A 20,430-nucleotide genomic window follows, 5' to 3' on the forward strand; every position below is an offset into this window, starting at 1 on the left:
AATCCCGAATATCTAGCACACGTGTGACAGTAAGTCTAATGGATTATGTAGAACACATTTCAAAGGATGTCTTACTAGGACTGCCATATTAACTTGACAAATTGTCATTCTGCTTCTAAACTATGCCTACAGTTTTATAACTAGGCCTGGTTGCTCTATATTTTCCCTTCCTAGGGCTGCATCTGCACTGCAGAATTAGTGCAGTTTGACACTAATTTAACAACCATGGCTCAGTCATCTGGAATTCTGTGATTTGTAGTTTTGTAAGATCTTTAGCCTTCTTTTGTCAGACATCTCTGGTGCCACAATAAGCAACAAATCTAAGGATTCCATAGGATGGAGTCATGATAGTTAAAGCCGTGTCATACTGCATTAATTCTGTAGTGCGGCAGTAGTCTAAGGGTGCATCTACACTGTAGAAATAATGCAGTTTGATTCTACTTTAACTGCTATGGCTCCAGCCTACAAAAGCCTGGGATTTGTAGTTTTGAGGCACCAGCACTCTTTGACAGAGAAGGCTAAAGACCTTTTAAAAATACAAATCCCAGAATTCTACAGGATGAAGCTACAGCACTTAAAGTGGTATCAAACTGCATTATTTCTATAGTATAGATGCACCCTAAGTATCAAGAGTTTCCCACGTGAAGCAAAGGAAAAAAATCAGTATATATAATTTATCTCATCTTTGTAATGGATTTGGTGAGCTTGATTTAATAATTATTTATTTCTATTTTCCCGCCTCTCCGAGATGGATCGAGGCGGGATTACAGCCCACTAAAACACATACATCAGTAATAAAATACATATAAAAATACATCAATAAAAATACAAGTAATCTTAAAAGCTAATTCATTGTCAAGTGGTAATGCAATAGATTCATAGAATGGTCTGAAGGTATCTCTTACATAAGATCAGGTGGGTAAGCTTGCTGGAAGAGATCCATCTTAAGTGCCCTCTTAAACGCCTCCAAAGAGGTAATAAGACAGAACCAAGATTGGATGAGCAGCATTTATGTATCACTGATAATCAGCACTGGGGCTTACTAGGAGAGCTATATCTCAACATCTCTTTCAACAAAACAGAGACAATAGTAACATGACAATAAACAGGTTCAACATGACGGCCCAGTTCTGGCACTTATGTCACTAATACTTGACTGGTATCTCACTTATGGCTGCCCATCTCATGAGGTATATTGAAGCATGTGGCTCATGCAGTAGGACTGAGAGACTGGATCACACATACCCTGCTTCTCCTGGCTTTCTTGCTGGTCCACCTTCCTGCTGGTCATTGCTCCTAGTCAATCTTTCACCACTGACATCTCGAAGGGAAGAGAAAGCTTAGACAGTCTGCTTGAGAGCCCAGGAAAGATACTAAAAGGAGCATACAGAGTTCTGGTCAAATTTCAGTTCCACAACAACCCTGAAAGGAAGCTTCATATAGGTTAAGAGAGAATGGCCAGCATCATGATGGTGGGGGATTTGATCTCAAAGTTTCCCTAATTCCTCCTATCCAGAGTTCCTCCTATCCTAGTGCAGCACTCCTTGCCCCGTCTTTCCTCAAGCAATCTTCCTCTCCCTTTCCCCTCCCATGGCTCTTGGCTCTGCTCCTTTCATCCTTGTTGTTTGTTCTCATATCAAGGCTACCTTGTGGGTGGGCATGGGCACACACAACATGTACTCTGGCACAGCATCATGAGGCAACAAGACAGCCCAGGCTGGGACGCTGGAAGCACTAGGGAGTGCCAAGAGCACAAGACAGGATCCGGCCCTTATTCAATTTTGAGTTAGTTGTTGATTGAGCAACACAGATTTACATAATTCAGAAGCACATGTTGGATTTCCCCCACTATTAAAGGAGCGTTAAAAAAAAGCAACCAACTTTCTGGGCATCCCATTCTGGTCTGAGGTCTGAGAAACCAGGGCAAAGCATGGGTTTTCTCTTTAGATGTTGATTCTAACAAGATGAAAGGAAAAGAAGTAGCAATTATCATGCCACAGTTAGTAATTTGGTCTGTTGGCTTTGCCAGTCCAGTAGATCTTATCATTCAGTTTCCCAAGCATCTCTAACTAGCACATGTACCAATTTCATAAACCGCCAGAGGTCACTCTTGGTTGCTGTTCTAAATCTACCATCCTAATTGAGGAGTGACTTCATGTCTGAGCTGCAGCAGGTAACCCACCTAGCAACAGCTATGCGATCTTTAAGCTCCCAGGCTCTTCATTGGCAAAGTGAGATGGCTGAAGCCAAACAAAATACGCCTGGAAGACTGACCAAGGACAAGTTTTGCCTTTTAGGGCATTATATTTTGCTGCATCCCATATACTGGGGGGGGGGGGGGTCTTGCTTTCCGATTTTCTTCGCCACAAATCCAGCAAGAGTACTGATTTTTACAAAAGAAAAAGCAAACCTGCCCTTTGTTTTTTTAAACCGGAAAAAGAGATGCTGAGCAGCCAATAGCAATTGCTTTAGGGGATGCGGGAGACATGCATCTCCCTTAGCATGTGACATTTTTACCAATTGTTGGCATTTTGATGCTCAAAGGAAAATGTGATTTTAAAAAAAACAAATAGAAAAAGAAAACTGCTAGGGAGGGGGCTGGGATGGCAGTGATGCTTTAGAACAATGCTTTGTTGTCTGTGTGTTCCCTCACTGTCCAAATAAAGTGGAGAGGCAAGGGTTAGTTTCAGAGAGTGGCCAGCCTCGCTTTGTCCTTGGATGACCTTGGCATGAGTAACATAGGACCGGGGTGCCATTCTGTTCCTCTCTGTAACTCAAATCACAAGTGACACAGCCATGCCTCAGTAATGTGGGCCTTGTTAAGCCTCCCAATGTGTTCACCACATGGGCTATTCGTTAGAAAGCTATATGGAGGAAAAATGGGGGAACAGAGTAAGGGCATCCTCTCTCTTGTTTTATATACCTGAGACATTAATCCCAGAGATTTATCCTTTGGTGTTGCAGCTGTTGCCCTTCCTGGGGGCTGTGAAGGGCACCTACCCAAACAGGATTCCAACTGTAGCTGGCCTCTTGAGATCAACATAAAGTGGCGGCTCCCATTTCAGTGGTGCAACAAATACATCCTTGATTTTATTCCAAACTTTAAAAGAGACATCCAAAGGGCAGATCCTTTTTTCTTTTCTTTTTTTGGAAGGGGGTTGGAATCAAATGCTTTTTATAGCCCCTTTAAAGTCTGGAATAAAACCCCAGAGTAGATTCAGCCCCATCCCAAAACGGCCACCACTTGATGGACACTATAGCAGCAAAACACTAGCCAGGTTTGACAGTGTGGTATGTTTGATGCTTTTGTTGGCCGTTTCAGCATTGGGAGCTGTTAAAAGTGCAGGAAGGGTGGGACATTTTATATGATGGAAGACCAAGCAACTTTGAAGTAGGTATTCTTGGAGAGGGTGACTTAGAGCATCTTTTCCTTTCAGGATCAGATTATCAGTGGTTCAACTGGGGCAATTGCTCCAGGCTCCTTACATGTAAAAGACTCAGTGCTGAAGGGAAAAGGTGTTGCCTCTTCCTTTTCCTCAGCCACTTCTTCAATTTCCCAGTAATTCTGCTGTCACTAACATTTCGTGTTACTTGAATAAATGAGTAAAAATACATGGGATGACACTGTCAGCAACAGAAGCTGCTGGGTTGAACATGGGTTCACACAAGAAGATTTCTCTGCTGCTCTCTGTTGTTTTAATATTGTATTGTAATTACTAATTTAACAATGCCACCATACGTAGAATAGAATTCAGTAATATAGGCATGTTAATCTGGAATATCAGCATGTAAAAGTATCTTGTGGCATCTTTGAGACTGAATGAAAGAAGGTGTAGCATAAGCTTTCATACATTTGGGTCTACTTCCTCAGATGCATGCATCTAAGGAAGCAGACCATGTCTACAAAAGCTCATGCTACAATGTCTTTTGCTCACTTGGGCTGCATCCACACTGCAGAAATAATGCAGTCTGACACCACTTGAACTGCCATGGCTCAATGCTGTGGAATTCTGGGCCACAACAAACTACAAATCCCAGGATCCCATAGCCTTGAGCGGTGACAGTTCAAGTGGTGTCCAACTGCATTATTTCAGCAGTGTGGATGCAGTTATCTCAAGGGTGCTATAAGAGCCCTTTGCATGCATTCTTAGGAAATGGAATTGTTCCAGGGTGTCCAACCTTCATCCATCCAGCTAGCCAGCTAGATGCTACAGGGAAGCCTTTAAGCAAGGGACTCTGCTGCTTATGCTTCCCAACAACTAGTACTCAAAAGCATATTGTTTTTGATAGTGGAGGTTGTATAGAGCTATCCAATTAGCCATTGCTAGCCTTGAGAAATTGGTCTAATCTCTTTTAAAAGTTGGCCAGGTAGTAGTTAGTGTCATTTCTTATAGCAGATTTGCTGATGTATGTGCAGTGTGAAGATGTACTTCTTTTCTCTTTTCATTCAAAAAGAACTATTTCGTGTACACACACACACACACACACACACACATGAATGCATGCATGCATCCGTACAATGGCACAAACAAAGGAGAATGAGGTTACACCAATTGCTTTCTGTGGAAGAGTCAACATCATCACTCCACATACAACAGGTTTAACCAATCATATCTCCTAGCTGATGGAAGGCTCTGTGGGCCAGTGAATCCTTTTGTGAGGAGAAAGTGAAGGAGGTGATTTTCACATACACACACACACCATTTTTTTTCTGCAGCCATATGAAGCTGTCTTTTACTGAATCAGGGCCTTGGTCCATGTAGCCTAGTACAGTTGGCCCCTTGTAGCCACAGATTTCTTATTAATGTTTTTATATATATATATATATATATATATATATATATATATATATATATATATTAAAATATATAATTTCCAAAAGCAAATCTTGATCTTCCCAAAGAATATAAAGAATACCATTTATGTCACACCACTGTATTCAATGGGACTTGAGTATCCATGGATTTTGTTACCCATCGCAAGTCCTGGAACCAATATCAAGGGCTCATTGTATTGTCATTTCTGACTGGCAGGAGTCTGGTAGACATGCATACTCAGATGTGCTATCATTCAATAACTTTCCAGCACCTTGATGTCCAGCACATCAGAAACATTTCAAGTCAGGTCACTGCCAGGCTGCAAAGATAGGTTTTTGGTATGAAGTTTGGTCAATGGCAATTGAAAGCGTGAATCTCCAGTAGGTACACAATTGTAAATCCAGTTTACAATCCATTGACACTGAACAGGATGTCAGCCTCAAAGTGGTCCAAGAGCTTTTCATAGGATGCTGTTCTGTTTTCAGTTGTGGTTCACTGGTATCCTGTTTTCAGTTACTTAAGTCTAAACACGCTGCAGAAATAATCCAGTTTGAGACTGCTTTCACTGTCCTGGCTAGAGAATTCTGGGAACTCTAGTTTTGTGAGACACTGAGCCTTCTCTGTCAGAGAGCTCTGGTGCCACAGCAAACTACTGTACAATCCCCAGGATTCTCTAGCCCTGAACCGGGGCAGTTAAAGCGGTCTCAAACTGGATTATTTCTGCAGATTGTTTTGAACCTTTGGACATATTTCCTTGAATGCCCATTTTTCTTAGAACGTCCTCCCTTTTGCAGTGCTTGGTCATTATTATTATTATTGTTGTTGTTTATTTATATAGTGCCATAAATTTGCATGACATCATCAAAACAACATGCAGTCGGCCCTTCTTATACACGGATTTTTTTATACATGGATTCAAGCATCCACAGTTTGAAAATGTTAAAAAAAAAGTATACATTTCAAATATCAAAACTTGATTTTCCATTTTTATAAAGGGACACCATTTTGCTATTTCATTATATTTAATGGGACTTGAGCATCCACAGATTTTGTTATCCACGGGGGATCTTGGAACCAAATCCCAGTGGATAACAAGGGTCCACTGTATCACCTGCCTGTAGAATCTAAAATTCATAAAGCATAAAACTATACATACTGTAATTGTTGTTGTTATCCACCCTCGAGTCAATCTCGGCCCATGGTGACCCTGTAGATGCTCGGGTCCTGCTTGGGTCCTGCAAACTCAGACCTATGACCTCCTATTATTATTATTATTAATCTTTATTTATGAAGCGCTGTAAATTTACACAGCGCTGTACATACAATCTTCATAGATTCCATCCATCTAGCATGTGGCCTTCCTCTCTTTCTGCTTCCCTCCACCTTTCCGAGCATTATTGGTTTTTTCCAGTGAGTCATGCCTCCTCATGATGTGCCCAAAGTACAACAGCCTCAGTCTTGTCATCCAGAGAGATTTCTGGTTTAATCTGACCCATTTGTTTGCCTTCTTGGCTGTCCATGGTAACCTCAGGACTCTCCTCCAGCACCACATCTCAAAATGAATTGTCTTCCTATCCGCTTTCTTAGCTGACCAGCCCTCACATTCATACATGGCAATAGGGCATACAAATACATATAGGCCTGTTACAGACTGCCAAAATAAAGCTGCTTCGGGTCTCTTTGGAGGTATGCTGTTTAAATGATGCATGCATCCTAAGAATCCGGAAGCTGCACCAAAGCTGCACTCCAGTGCTTAGGAATGGAGTGTGGCTTTGGCGTGACCTCTGGACTCTTAGGACCCATGCATCATTTAAACAGCATACCTCCAAAGAGACCCAAAGCAGCTTTATTTTGGCAGTCTGTAACAGGTCATAGTAAAATCTAAGCGATGAACAGTATCAAACTAGTGGTCCCTACAAACTGTGCTCTTTAAGGGAATCTCGGACTTCAGCTCCCAGAATACCAGACTATTGGCTAACATGGCTGAGGCTTCTGGGAGCTGAAGTCCAACATCACCTCAAGGGCACAGTTTGGGGACCACTGAGGAAGCAGAGACTGAAGTCTAGGAAACCTCATGTGCCAATTTCTTTCTTTCAGTGAGTGTCAAGGGTGCTACAAGATCTCTATATTATTATTTTATCATAATATCCAAATACACCTGAGGAAGTAGACTGAAGCCTAGGGAAGCTCATGCTGCCAATTTCTTTCTTCCAGTGAGTCTCAAAGGTACATTATCATCATCATTATTATTATTGTTATTATTATTATATCCAAGTGCATCTGAGACCTGAGTCTCAAAGGGGCTACACGCTCTCTCTAGGTAGAGTATCAAATACAGGATTAAGAGGATTAAACTCCCCCTTCGGCCAGTTTCCCGGACGCATCCTCCTGGAGGGTCAGCTGGAAGGTCCAGGGAACGCTGCTTCTTTCCCTGGAAGGCGGGGGAGGAGGCGGAGGAGGAAGAGGGGGCGGGCTTAGAATCCGGAGCATTGTGACGCAGCGAGTTCGGAGGCGGGGCCTCCTGGGGCTGTCTATAAAAGCTCCCGCGCAGGGCTTTGGGCTCGCACAGCGCAGGAGTGGGGGTGGGTAGCAGGCATGGATCTACTGAGGACTATCGCTTACCAGCCGGGGAGCAGCAACGGAGGGAGCAGCAACAGCAAGATGAGCGAGCAGGCGCTGGGCAAAGCCTGCAGCGGGGAGGCGCGGAGGAAGAAGGCAGCCGGTGCTGCTGCTGAGACTTCGGAGCAGCATCCCCATCATCCACTCGCTGCCTCTGCCGCCGCCGCCGCCACTGCTACCGAGATCTCCCGGATTATTACCGACCCCACCACTGGAAGGCGCTACTGCCGGGGGAAAGTCCTGGGCAAGGTAAAGGACTCCGGGTTTAGTGGCCTCGAGCGGCACTGGACCAACCTGGCCAAGAGACTGGTCCTGTCCTGCTTTTCCCGGACCCGTCCTCCATTTCAGCCTCCTCTCCAGAAGGGAACACCCCCCAATGTCCTCCTCGTTGATCAGGACTAATCACTAGAAATCGACATCACCTGTGATCATGCCCTCCATTTTTCTTGAATGTCCTCTATTTTGCCATGCCTGAGTCCTCCTTTTGCGGTTAGGGTGGCCAGAGGTCCTCCTCCATTTCCCGGACCTGTCTTCCATTTCAACCTCCTTTCCAGGAGGGAATGCCCCCCCATGTCCTCCATGTTGAGCAGGACTAACCGGAAGGAATCGGCATCATCTTTGAGCATGTCCTCCATCTTCCTCCAATGTCCTCCATTTTGCCTTGCCTTTTGTGGTTAGGGTGGCCAAAGGACCTCCTTTTTCCGGACCTGTCCGCCTTTTCTACCTCTTATCCAGGAGCAATTCCCCAAAGGTCTTCCATTCTGAGCAGAACCAAAAAGAGGAATTGATGTTTAATAGTAGTTGGTTTAGCTTTTTTTCTGTCATATCCTCCATTCTTTCTTTTTCTTACTTGAATGTCTCAACATTTTACACTGCTGAGGACCCGACTCACTATCCCCCCCCCCCCCCAATCAGGGTCACCAGGCGTCCTCCTTTTTCTGGACCTGCCCTCCATTTCAGCCAGGAGGGATTCCAAAAGGGCCTCCATTCTGAGCATGGAACAAGAATCAGAAATTGATATCTATATGACTGTTGAGCATGACTAAGAAGCATGAATTGATATTTATATGAGTGTTTTGCACTTTCCTTTGGCCGTGCCCTCCATTATTTTTTCTGGCCTGCCCTCCATGTTGTGGCACTTGGTCCTTCTTGGTGCTTAGGAGACGTGGTCACGCTGAACCTGATCTGCCTTCGTTGCCATCCTTGCTAGCACCCTCTTTCTCTTTCTCCTCTCTCTCTCTCTTTCTTCACAGCCTCTCCATCCAACCACACTCTCAGTCCAACCCAAAACAGCCGCCTTCCCTCTTTCTCAGGCACTCCTCCCTATATTTATTTATTTAAAATATCCTCATTAGGATAATGAAGGGCGAGATCACACGCCTTGGATGGACAATCCGGTCCAGTGTGCTTGGAAGCTGAAATTTAGAATCATAGAGTTGGAAGAGACCACAAGGGCCATCCAGTCCAACCCCCTGCCATGCAGGAAATCCAGATCAAAGCATCCCCGACAAATGGCCATCCAGCCTCCGTTTGAAGACCTCCAAGGAGGGAGACTCCACTACACTCCTAGGAAGTGTGTTCCACTTGTGTACTGGCAACTGCCCTCACAGCTTTGCCATTGTGTGCGTTCAAGTCATTCCTGACTTAGAGCAACACTAAGGCGAACCCAATGTCACGTTTTCTTGACAAGATTTGTTCAGGGGAGGGTTGCCATTGCCATCCTCTGAGATTGAGAGAGTGTGACTTGCCCAAGGTCAGCCAGTAGGTTTCCGTGGCTGGGATTCCAATCCTGGTCTCCCAGTGTCGTCCTCCAATGCGCAACCATCACATTTATATGTAATTTTCACACAACCCTTGAGTCAGTTCTTGGAGTAGTTGCCTGTGAACTTGGCTCACAAGCACACCAGCGTACCCTGGAGAAGATGGCTTCACAAAAAGATGGGGAAGGCTCCTGTGCAGCCAACTGCTTCCATATTGGACGAGGAAGCCCTTGTGTGTCATTGTGGAGGAGAAATACAAGCTGTATTTTCTGCCCTAGTCAAGGCAAAAACACACACACAACACAGGCCAAATTGCTAGCTTCAGTTTTCAATAGCTTATGTTTTGCAAGGGGAATTTTTAAAAAAAACAAACATAAAATTTGAAGCTGTCAAATTTTTACTGAGTTTCAAGAGTAAGTAATATACCAGTCTTTATAATTAATTATATCCCATTGCACTGTTGTTGGTTTTTTTAATACAGAATCATAACTAAAAAAAACCCCACAACAGTGAATTGGAATATAATGAATGATAAAGTCAAATATTATTATATTAGTTACTCTTGGAATATATATGTATATATGTACATTTTCAGTTGTATTTTTAGAAGAGTTTTACAAAAACAAACCTCTAAAACTGTGTCCCCACAAAGTCAATATTGCACCCCACTGAGGTCTATAAAACTGTGCCCCCGAAAAAGTCCATACTGCACCTCACTGAGATATGCACCCTAGGCGGCTGTCTAGTAGGTTTAATGATATCACCAGCCCTGAATACAGCTATTTTGTTTGCATCTCTTTCTTGCTGCATGCACATGCAGCAGAAAGCTATCATCTGCTGCACTTTTCCTCCGGTGTGTGGGGTGAGGTAGACAATGGTGTTGCAAAAAGAGTAGGATCATTGTAGGGAAACAGCTGGCTTCATACGAGATGGCCAATGAGGGAAAGGCAGGTAGCTATTGTGTTACACACATTTAGCAGCTTCTGTCTAGGTTTTGTTTTAATTGCAAAATAGGAGGCTTTAATAATTTTTGCCTTACCCTTCAAGGATCTGCCTGTGTTGTAGACTGAAAGAAGAGCATAGCTGAGAGCTGATGTTTAAATGCTTGGACCAAAGATCAGAACCATTCCTGTTGCTCACAAATTGGCTTGCACTCATTTGCCATGTTCTCTGTTGTTCCCAGTCGCAGCCTTGGCTCATTGTGATTTCTCGGCAAGGCAAGGGTGGGGAAATGGGAGAGAAAATATCTTTTCCTGCGCTGTCACACCTAATATGCTTTGTCTGTCTTGTCTCTTCAGGGTGGCTTTGCAAAATGTTATGAGATGACTGATCTGACAACAAACAAAGTCTATGCTGCAAAGATCATTCCTCACAGCCGAGTCGCTAAACCTCATCAAAGGGAAAAGGTGTGTGTATATATATTTTGGCTCTGATGACATGACTTTCAGGAATCTCTTTATGTGCTTTGGTGGCCCTTCCCTCTTCCTCCTCCAGTGGCTTACTCACGTGTAAGTTCTCTCTTCTTCCCAGGGGCATCAGTGCCAATAATGCTTTTGTTCTCCTTTCCCATTTTCTCCAGATTGATAAAGAGATTGAGTTGCACAGGATGCTCAATCACCGGCACATTGTGCAGTTCTACCACTACTTTGAGGACAAAGAGAACATTTACATTCTCCTTGAGTACTGCAGCCGAAGGGTGAGCATCAGTTCGGAGAAATCCAGTATTCACTTTCACAGCACCGGCAGCTAATGTAAAATGTTTAATATGTAAAAGGTATCTTCCATAGCTTCTCTAGGTCGTCCTTTTTTGCATTAACTCTAGCGTTTTTATGTATCCTAAATCTTAGGGGTGTGCTCAATTGGATGACTTACTTTGTGGGTCTTTCTCCTCTTCCCATCAGTCTATGGCTCACATTTTGAAAGCACGGAAGGTCTTGACAGCACCAGAAGTACGATACTACCTCAGGCAGATTGTATCAGGACTAAAATACCTTCACGAGCAAGAGATCTTGCACCGGGATCTGAAGCTAGGTAAGATATGTCTTCTCCCAGTCACTTTCCTGAAGGAGCAGAGCTTTTGTCATAAACCTAATTGCTGTTAAAACTGCACTCGCAGAGATTAATTGATGGGATCAGCTTATTCCGCAAGGGAGTTCTGGAATGCTTGAGTAAGAGTATTAAGTACTCATTCATAAAAGAATGAACAGCTCAGCTATGTGCTGGCCTCCTTGAGGCGCATGTCAGTACTTGTCTACTGAATTACTGTGCTGCTCTGGACTCAATTGGCTTTTCCTTTATGTCTGCAGGTAACTTCTTCATTAATGATGCTATGGAGTTGAAAGTGGGTGACTTTGGGTTGGCAGCGAGGCTTGAACCATTGGAGCACAGGAGACGGTAAGGGTTTGAGAAGGAGAGCAATTACCTAGTTACTTTTTCTACTGCCTTCTAGCTTCCAGTTCTCCTTTGAATAATGTTTAGAGAGTTAACTCCTAGTTTATCTACAGTAGTGGAAGATACTGGCTTTTGTAACGTGTAATTGTTTTCTGACATAATCCAATAGATTTCCACATATGTGGTTAAATAGGCTGGATACCTACTCCTCAGGTACTTCAACAAAGGATTGCTGTAATGATACTGGATGGCTGTTGTGATCCCTTCCAGCTCTATGATTCTGTACTCTGCTGCAGTTACTATCAGTTCTAGCCAATTTAGCCGGGGGGGGGGGGGGATGGAATCTACCATCCAGCAATATCTGGAGGACGCATCACTATTGCTGCTTCAGTTGTCATTTTTTGCTGACTTGCTCCCGCCCATTGCAATAGCACATACACACAAACAGCACATTTGGAGAAGATGAATGTGGAGTTACATAGCTAATCCTGCATCACTGTAACTGTATTAGGTTTCAGCAGTAATAGGAAAACTGCAGTATGCTGAATCATTGCACAGTTTGTTTCTTGCAACTGGACTCTATAATGTTACAAGCATGCCCATGAGAGGATGGAGTAGCTAAATCATGGCAGTTGTAAAAGGTTAACATGGAATCTGCCCAAGAGATGTCTAAAGTTACAGCTTCTTGATCAAACTGAGGTTCTAGTTAAAACATGTCCACCAATGCCTTTGGTTTCATGAATGCACATAAAACAGCTGTGTTTTCTAAGCTGAGAAGGCTGTTTGTTCCTTTTGACTGGATGGATTTTAATTCTCCATTGTATTTTCTTTTCTTCAGAACAATCTGTGGCACACCAAATTATCTTTCCCCAGAAGTACTTAACAAACAAGGCCATGGCTGTGAATCTGATATATGGGCCTTAGGCTGTGTCATGTGAGTATCTGAAAAGTACTGAATAGGATTTTTAAGCATAGGCATGATACAATGATTCCCCCACTCCCTTGGTCCCTTCACTTAGTAACTGTGCACTGTTACAAACTATGTGATCTATAAATGACACCAGTTAAGAATTTCAGAATTTCTGATTTCACATTTACTTCTGTTAGTTATGGGGGAGGACAAGAACTGATGCGGGACGTGGAATCTTAGTCTTCTGAGAAGTGGAAATGGGATGGAGCAGAACTTCCTCGTCAGATTACAGGATTTCTGAATACACAGAGAGTTGCTTAAGGCTGAGTCTGACTATTGGCTCACTTAATATAGTTCTCTCATGGCTAACTGGCTAGAGCAATTTCAAGCAGAGGTCCTTCTCATCTTCTCTATCCCACCCCTGACAACCATTTTACCTTAATGACAAGGATGGAATCCAGTGGCTTCTGAATATAAAGCCTGTACTCTATGAATGTTTTACAGGCCATCCATTGCCCACTCTCAGTAGCCATTTGCTGAAATGGGGATGCTGAATTAGATAGCCAGGCTAGAATCCTGTTGGTAACTTATGCTTTATTAGATACAATGATTTGAAAAATACTGTTGCCTAGAGGCAACCTAGTAAAATTGAAATAATGAGAGTTTATTTCCTTTCTTGACAGGTATACAATGCTGCTGGGAAGGCCTCCGTTTGAAACAACTAATCTAAAGGAAACATACAGGTGTATAAGGGAAGCAAAATACTCCTTGCCATCATCTCTCTTGCCTCCTGCAAAACACTTGATTGCAACCATGTTGTCAAAAAACCCTGAAGATCGCCCCAGCTTAGATGACATTGTTCGGCATGACTTCTTTTTGCTGGTATGTACCCTCTTTTGGTGGTTTTTTTTTTTTTTTCATTTTGCAACTTGGGGTAGTAGCAGTGTTTTTGCCTTGTTCAGAATATAGCCACCACCTTGCTGACAGACGGTTTTTAATATGTCTTGTTTCCTCAGGGCTTCACACCAGACAGGCTTCCAGCTAGCTGCTGTCATACAGTCCCTGACTTCAACTTGTCAAGCCCTGCAAAGAATTTCTTCAAAAAGGCTGCTGCAGCTCTCTTTGGGGGCAAGAAGGAAAAAGCAAGATATTTCGACACACACAGTATGTATCTGTTTATGACTGGGTAGAAATTGCTGCACACCTGTTTCTTACTCACAGTATATTTGTAGCAACCTCTTAGAAGGTTCAGTTGCCTTCCCCTTCGGCTATGTGCCAGGAGCAAGTACTTTAATTCTAAACTGCCACTTCTGAAGGCTTGTGCATGCTGGGTGCAGAAACAGCCAGGCTTTGTCAACAGGCAGCAGAGGCAATCTGGTATGCCAGCTTTATTATTGGCAACATGCTGTCATTCCTGTTCTGCCCACTCATTATTGGTGCTGTCTTGGTTATAATTGCATGTATCTCTCTGGTCACCAAGAAAAACAGTAGCAGTGACTTCATTGAAGTAGCAAGAGGGTGTGCTCTGGGAAATAGAGCCGGAAATCTCAAATACCAGACACACAGTGGTATGGCATAAAAACTTACATTTTTACAATGTTCTTTTCTTCAGATCGACTTGCTAAAGAAGATGAAGAAATATATAAGCTTAGACATGACTTGAAAAAGACCTCAATCACCCAGCCGCCTCTGAAACACAGACTGGAGGAGGTAGGTGTAATCACATGTAGTAATTACGAGAGCACTGGAAAGTTATTCAGGACTAATGTCCCAGAATCATCTAGCCAGTGTGGGAGTTGTGGTCCAAAAGTAACTCTGACAGATTCTGATAATTGGTATACTTCTGCAATGGGCTGATTGTCATCGCTGAGTAGAACTAAAAATGAGTGGCTAGCAGTTCTTCCCATGGAGACAACTTGGCAATAACCTCGTTTCATGGATGTTGTAGCCTATGACATCTGCCTGAGGGATCTCTGTGCTTTGGTTGACTCCAGAACCTATTAGCACAAATCATTGAGCATTTGTGTGTCTGTGCTCTGCACTGCAATATATTTTGAGATGCAGCTGAGTATCCCATCTCTCATCCTTGGAAGGGTTTTAGCTTAAGATAAACCTGTGATTGAAAATGTCAGTGTGCTCAAACGGTGTTTACAAACACAGAAACACTCCCTTTGAAACACATCTGTAGTGCTAGGGGCCTAGTATTTGGATGCTGGTAGTGGCAATACAAAAACACACTTTTGTTTATAGTCACAAAGTTGGTTAAAAGTACAAAATGACAAACACTCCAAACCTAAATGCCAAAGCCACCTTGGATCCCATCCCAGGAGATAGGTGTGACATAAATCCAATAAAGAAACAAAATAAAAATATTCTTATGCGTTGTTCATTGAGTAGACCTGTTTCCAACATATTTGGTTGTGATCAGAGGCTGTCAGAATTACTTTTTTTGGACTGTAACTCCCTGAATCTAGCTAGCCCAGTATTTCAAGCTGTAGTCCAAAAAGTTAACTCTGCTAGGCCCAGGAATGCAAGCTATAGCAGCCTTCCCAGTCTGGTGCCCTCCAAATGTCTTGGGCTGGTACTTCTATACTGCTACAGTTTGGCTAAGGGATTATAGGAGTGATAATGAAACATATCTGGAGGACAATATCTTGGGGAAGACTCTGTTAGACTGAGAGAAATTATACTCTGGGGCTGAGCAGTAGGTAGTTATTTTCCTTCCCAAGCACTGAGGTGATGAAGAGAGAGAATGCAGAGGCAGGTTTTACTTGAATGGGTCTTTTAACATTTATGCATAGAAATGAGTAAATGCAAGCTATCTGTTACCATGGGTGACAGGCTATAGAATGAGTGATGGCACCAGTGGGTTGAACACCAAAAAACGATTGTCCACCTTTGAGACAAGATGATCTTGTTTTTCATGATGGAAACCCTCATACTGAGTTCATATGAAGTGCAGAGATACACAATTAATATTCCTGGTATTTTGGCTGCGTGAAAGCCTTCTGAACTCTTGTTCAGTGATAAGCCTTTCCACCTCCCATCTTCAAGAATAAAGTAGAAGAAGCAGTTTGTTTCTGGGATGTGTAGGAAGCTGTTGCTGGCTGTTGGAATCTACATGGTGTTCTCTTTCTTTCAGGAAATCCAGCCTCCCAACACCACTGTAGCCAAACCTAGCATATTAACAGAAGCTAAACAAATAGATGCTATCCGGATGATAGTTCGAGGAACTCTGGGAAGTTGCAGTAGCAGCAGTGAATGTAAGTATGACACATGGCTTCTACTGTATCAACATATGCAGAGTAGGTGGAGGTTTTTTTAGCCTGTACATCAAGGAACAGTGTGAAATAAATCCCAGGAAATCACATTATGTCCCACGCCCTTTATACCATAATGATGAGGTATATCAGTGGTAAATGATAGGTTATATCAGTGGCAAATTTGTTGGAAAAGTCATGGAACTAGCATGCTTTCCCTAAAGAACCTTAAAAACTGATGTGAATACTGAATATGCTGGTAAATCTCCCACTCATCCAGTCCAGTAAAGTGCAGTATGATTTCTGTAGTAAGGATCTTCACATATTTATTAAGCATAATTGGAGAGAATAACCCAGAAAAACTAAATATGGTAGAATTGCTCCAAAATTTTGTTTCAAAAACCATGAACATGTCTTCTTTCCCCCTCCCAGGCCTTGAAGATAGTACAATGGGAAGTGTAGCAGACACTGTTGCAAGAGTGCTACGTGGATGTTTGGAGAATATGCCAGAATCGGACCACATTCCCAAGGAACAGCTGACAGCCTCTTTCCAGTGGGTCACAAAATGGGTGGACTATTCAAATAAATATGGCTTTGGCTATCAGCTCTCGGACCACACTGTGGGTGTTCTCTTCAACAATGGTGCTCACATGAGTCTTCTTCCAGACAAAAAGTAAGTGGCTGGCTTGTATAAATCCGGGCTGTTACCTGATGATTCCCCTTTTCTTCATCTTAAATCTAACCCTTTTCACTCTTTGCCTTGCAGAACAGTGCATTATTATGCAGAGCTTGGTCAATGCTCAGTTTTCTCTGCTACAGATGCCCCTGAGCAATTCATTAGTCAAGTGACTGTCCTGAAATACTTTTCTCACTACATGGAAGAGAACCTCATGGATGTAAGTTGTGGGGATGAAAGATCTGGAAGCCTTTTTGTGGATGACTTGGTATGGCAAACTCTGCTCTAAGCAATGTGTTTTTCTCCATTTTAGGGAGGGGACCTCCCCAGTGTAACAGATGTCCGGAGACCCAGGCTTTACCTCCTGCAGTGGTTAAAATCTGACAAGGCATTAATGATGCTCTTTAATGATGGCACATTTCAGGTATGCTGTGTTATTTTTCAGCATCTCCCAATTTGCTGGCACACACAGATCTTAAGACACATGCAAGTACTATTGTGTAAAAAGCATGAACAGTCTTAAAGCTCTCACTGCAACTGGATGTTACAGCAGATAGCAAACCAAGACCATTAAATGACTACAGGAAGGTGGTGACTGCTTACTAGTCTTGTTGGGCAAAAGTACAAGTACCACAAATAAAGAAGGCCAGCTACAAGTGTACAAACATCCATAGGCAAAAAACAAAACAAAAAAACCCCCAAACCTTGGCTGTACAAATTAAGTACAGCCTGCAGTGATTCTAGGCAATTCTTAAAATCAAGAAACATAATTTAAAGCAACATATAATTATACTCTCATCTTTGGACTCATGGCTTAAATGCAAACTACAACAGATTGAACACATCTGATCTTCTGAGATTTCAGATGTGAGGCATTCATGGATTTTTTGTTAGTATTTGGATGGGAGACCATCAGGGGACAGCAGGCATGTTCAGTTAGAGCTAGGAAAGAATCCTGCTTGAAACCCCAGAAAGCCATTGCTAGTCAAAATTGACAGAACTGGGTTGAATGGACTGATGCCTTGACTCAGTATAAGGCACCATCCTACTTTCCATTTTTTTATTCTCAGACTAGACCCATTGAATCTCTGAGAACTTGGTCATTTGGTATTTATAGAAGTTCAATTGGATTTAATGGGCCGACTCTAGCTGTTCATGTAGTTCTTCCTGCCATGTGCTGGGAACTTAAGGGCCGACTCTAGCTGTTCATGTAGTTCTTCCTGCCATGTGCTGGGAACTTATCCCTTCTTGTGACTCTTATGTGAGGCATCTTAGTATGCTATTGGGGTAGAGGAAGAGTCAAGGGGATTGACCCAGTTGGTCTGTTAGATGATGGGGGGGGGGATAAAAACAAAAACATACCCCTTATTCATTTATTTTTTGAAAACAACAGCTTTTTAAATACAGTGGACCTTTGTTATCCACTGGGGTTTGGTTCCAGGATCCCCCATGGACAGCAAAATCTGTGGATGTTTGAGCCCATTAAATATAATGGTTCAAAAATGGTATCCCTTATATAAAATGGAAATTTAAGGTTTTCTATTTGGAATTTATACTTTTCTGGAATATTTTCAAGCTGTGGATGCTTTAATCCATGGATAAAGAGGGCCAACTGTAATGACTTAAAAGTAAATCTGAATCTAATATTTACAAAATTGGTTAGCTTACATTTGTAATCTCTTGTAACTTAAATATGCCCATCTATCAGAGTTAAATGCAAATGACATTACAATGAAAGATTTCTTCTACCAGTCTATCACCTGCAATTAAGCATCATGAGTTATGTTGTTATGAATCTTAGTGAGCTTACTACTGGACTTTATGAAATAAGTAATTGTGGGTGCTACAGTTGAGTAGATGTTCTACTGTACTGTAGGAAGGTCTTTCTGTACAGCCAGTATGGATCATTCTGTAGTCTTGTCTTACCTGAGTTTTAAATATAGACAGCCTGGTTATATACAAGTAAATCCACTTCCTAGCATGAGACTTACTCCCTCTAAATACATAAGATTTAGATAGCTCTTGAATCTAAGAATCCAAACAGACCTCATCCTTTTAGCAGATATAGTTCAGCAGTTCATGACCAAACCTTCTTTATTATGCTGCAATAACTCTACTAGTTACCAAAAACATACACCTTATGTGTTTACAGCAACTAGTTAGTATGTTTGCATGTTCAGGAAATATGAATATGTAAAATAGGAAATGTGGATTAAAATTCACTGAGCAGAGACCCATTTAAATCAATCCACCCAGAGTGGAGCCCTGCAGAGCAAGCATTTAGCTGACAAGCTGCTGAACACAGTGGATTGCCAAAGATAATGTGTGTTAAACATGCTCATGTCTAAAAGGCTGAAACAAAATGCATTAAGCTGCATATCTTAATTCCTTGACAGGTGAACTTCTACCATGATCACACAAAAATCATCATTTGCAACCAAAACGAGGAGTATCTGCTTACATACATCAATGAAGACAGGTTATCGACAACATTTCGCTTAACAACAATTCTGATGTCTGGGTGTTCACTGGAGTTAAAGCATCGAATGGAATATGCATTGAATATGCTGTTGCAAAGGTGTAATTAAAAGAACTTACCTAAAACCAAAAGGACGTCTCTCGCTGAAGTCTACAGCGGCGGCAGTTGGGGGAGGGAAAGTCGAGTATGATCATGAATGAGAAGTAGGGACTGGTACGAACACTTATCTCATCTTGTGTGCTGGGCTGGGACCAGACATGGAGCCTTTGATCTTCTTTTTTGGATTAATGGTGTGACGAGGAATTCTTTGGAATGCAGATTTTTGTTTTTGGTTGGCACCTTCTGAAGAGATGAGTTGGACTTGAAGCTCCGCAACAAACTGTTCTGATGGAGGACTTAAACTGTGAATAACACTCAGAATTGGGAGGGAGGGAGATCTGGTTGTGGAATAACTGTAAGTGAGCAGCTTATAGCTGCTTAACTGTGAACTATGGCCATACGTTTCCTCTTATTTCTTCCAAGGACTGATCACACTTTTGGCTGGCAAAGTGCATTCCTTGTTGATAATTTTTTTATTTATTACAGCCTAAAGTGAAGTATTTATTATACACTTTTTTTTTTGTAACTGTGATTTTTAAATAAACTTTTGTTGGCAATAAAGATTGGGGAAAACCTGAAGCGATGGTTTCAGTATGCCTTTTCTGTTTTATGTGCATCTGCTCGGTAGAACTGCTTTCCAGGGTCAATGAAGTAAACTTCTTCTTTTGTTTGGTGCCAGGAGCAAATGATTCTTTACTGAGATGGGCTGGACTATATGTTGTCCTTTTATATCTACCAACATGGGATGATACACTGCTATGCTGAATAATACAGCTCTGTGCAGTTTACACAAAAATGGTGGATATGTTTTGTAGGCTAGTTTCAAACAGTCTCTTCATCAGAAATCCTTCACCAGGGCTGCAATGCTACACCCACTAACCTGAGAGTAAGTCCAACTGAATTCATTGGTGCTTGCTTCTGAGGAAGTACAGGATTCCAATGCATTGCAGCTCTCAGTACTGCAAAAATCTCATTTGAAACATAGCAGATAGAGATATTGGAGTTGTCATTGGCTGTGTGAACTAGAGTTGGATGGAAGTTGCAAATGAAAAAAGAATAATCTACAAGGATCTACATAACCTACCTTTGTGCCAGAGCAATAATTCTCAACCAGGAAGGCTCCAGATAGTTTGACCAACTCCCAGAATTCTCAGTCATTGGCTATGTGACAGGTATCTCTGGAAGGTAAAGTCCAAAAATACCCAGAGTTTTCCATCTGTTTGAGAAACACTGCTCTTAAACAGCATTTTTCATCCCAATATTTCCTTGGCATAATACTTTTGTACTGGAAACTTGACAAACATTGCAGTCCACTAGGCATTTTTTTAATTTTTTAAAAAAGAACAAACATCTGCATAAAACCTGGCTAATACAAAAATCAAACAAAGCAGAATTGTGAATTCAAAGTTCTACATAGGA

The 20,430-nt window shown here is 42.2% G+C and overlaps 1 protein-coding gene across 1 annotated transcript; it reads left to right on the forward strand.

Moving 5' to 3' along the window:
• Window positions 1–7,393: 7,393 nt before the first annotated feature.
• Window positions 7,394–19,590, forward strand: PLK2 (polo like kinase 2). The gene is made up of 14 exons (XM_042453309.1): window positions 7,394–7,685; window positions 10,495–10,602; window positions 10,776–10,892; window positions 11,098–11,227; window positions 11,503–11,590; window positions 12,426–12,521; window positions 13,181–13,379; window positions 13,514–13,661; window positions 14,110–14,207; window positions 15,640–15,760; window positions 16,190–16,430; window positions 16,524–16,653; window positions 16,747–16,857; window positions 18,830–19,590. The coding sequence occupies exons 1-14, from the start codon at window positions 7,413–7,415 to the stop codon at window positions 19,019–19,021; spliced, it is 2,052 nt and encodes a 683-aa protein (XP_042309243.1). The 5' UTR covers window positions 7,394–7,412; the 3' UTR covers window positions 19,022–19,590.
• Window positions 19,591–20,430: the final 840 nt, after the last annotated feature.

This window comes from Sceloporus undulatus, chromosome 2 (genome assembly GCF_019175285.1).
Source record: "Sceloporus undulatus isolate JIND9_A2432 ecotype Alabama chromosome 2, SceUnd_v1.1, whole genome shotgun sequence".
NCBI lineage: Eukaryota > Metazoa > Chordata > Lepidosauria > Squamata > Phrynosomatidae > Sceloporus > Sceloporus undulatus.

Excerpts from the sequence above, each read along its gene's own strand:
- PLK2 (XM_042453309.1), top strand. The coding sequence starts at position 7,413 with ATGGATCTACTGAGGACTATCGCTTACCAGCCGGGGAGCAGCAACGGA. Across the intron at positions 15,761-16,189 it reads TTGCAGTAGCAGCAGTGAAT|GCCTTGAAGATAGTACAATG; the intron begins GTAAGTATGACA and ends TCCCCCTCCCAG. Across the intron at positions 16,858-18,829 it reads TTAATGATGGCACATTTCAG|GTGAACTTCTACCATGATCA; the intron begins GTATGCTGTGTT and ends ATTCCTTGACAG.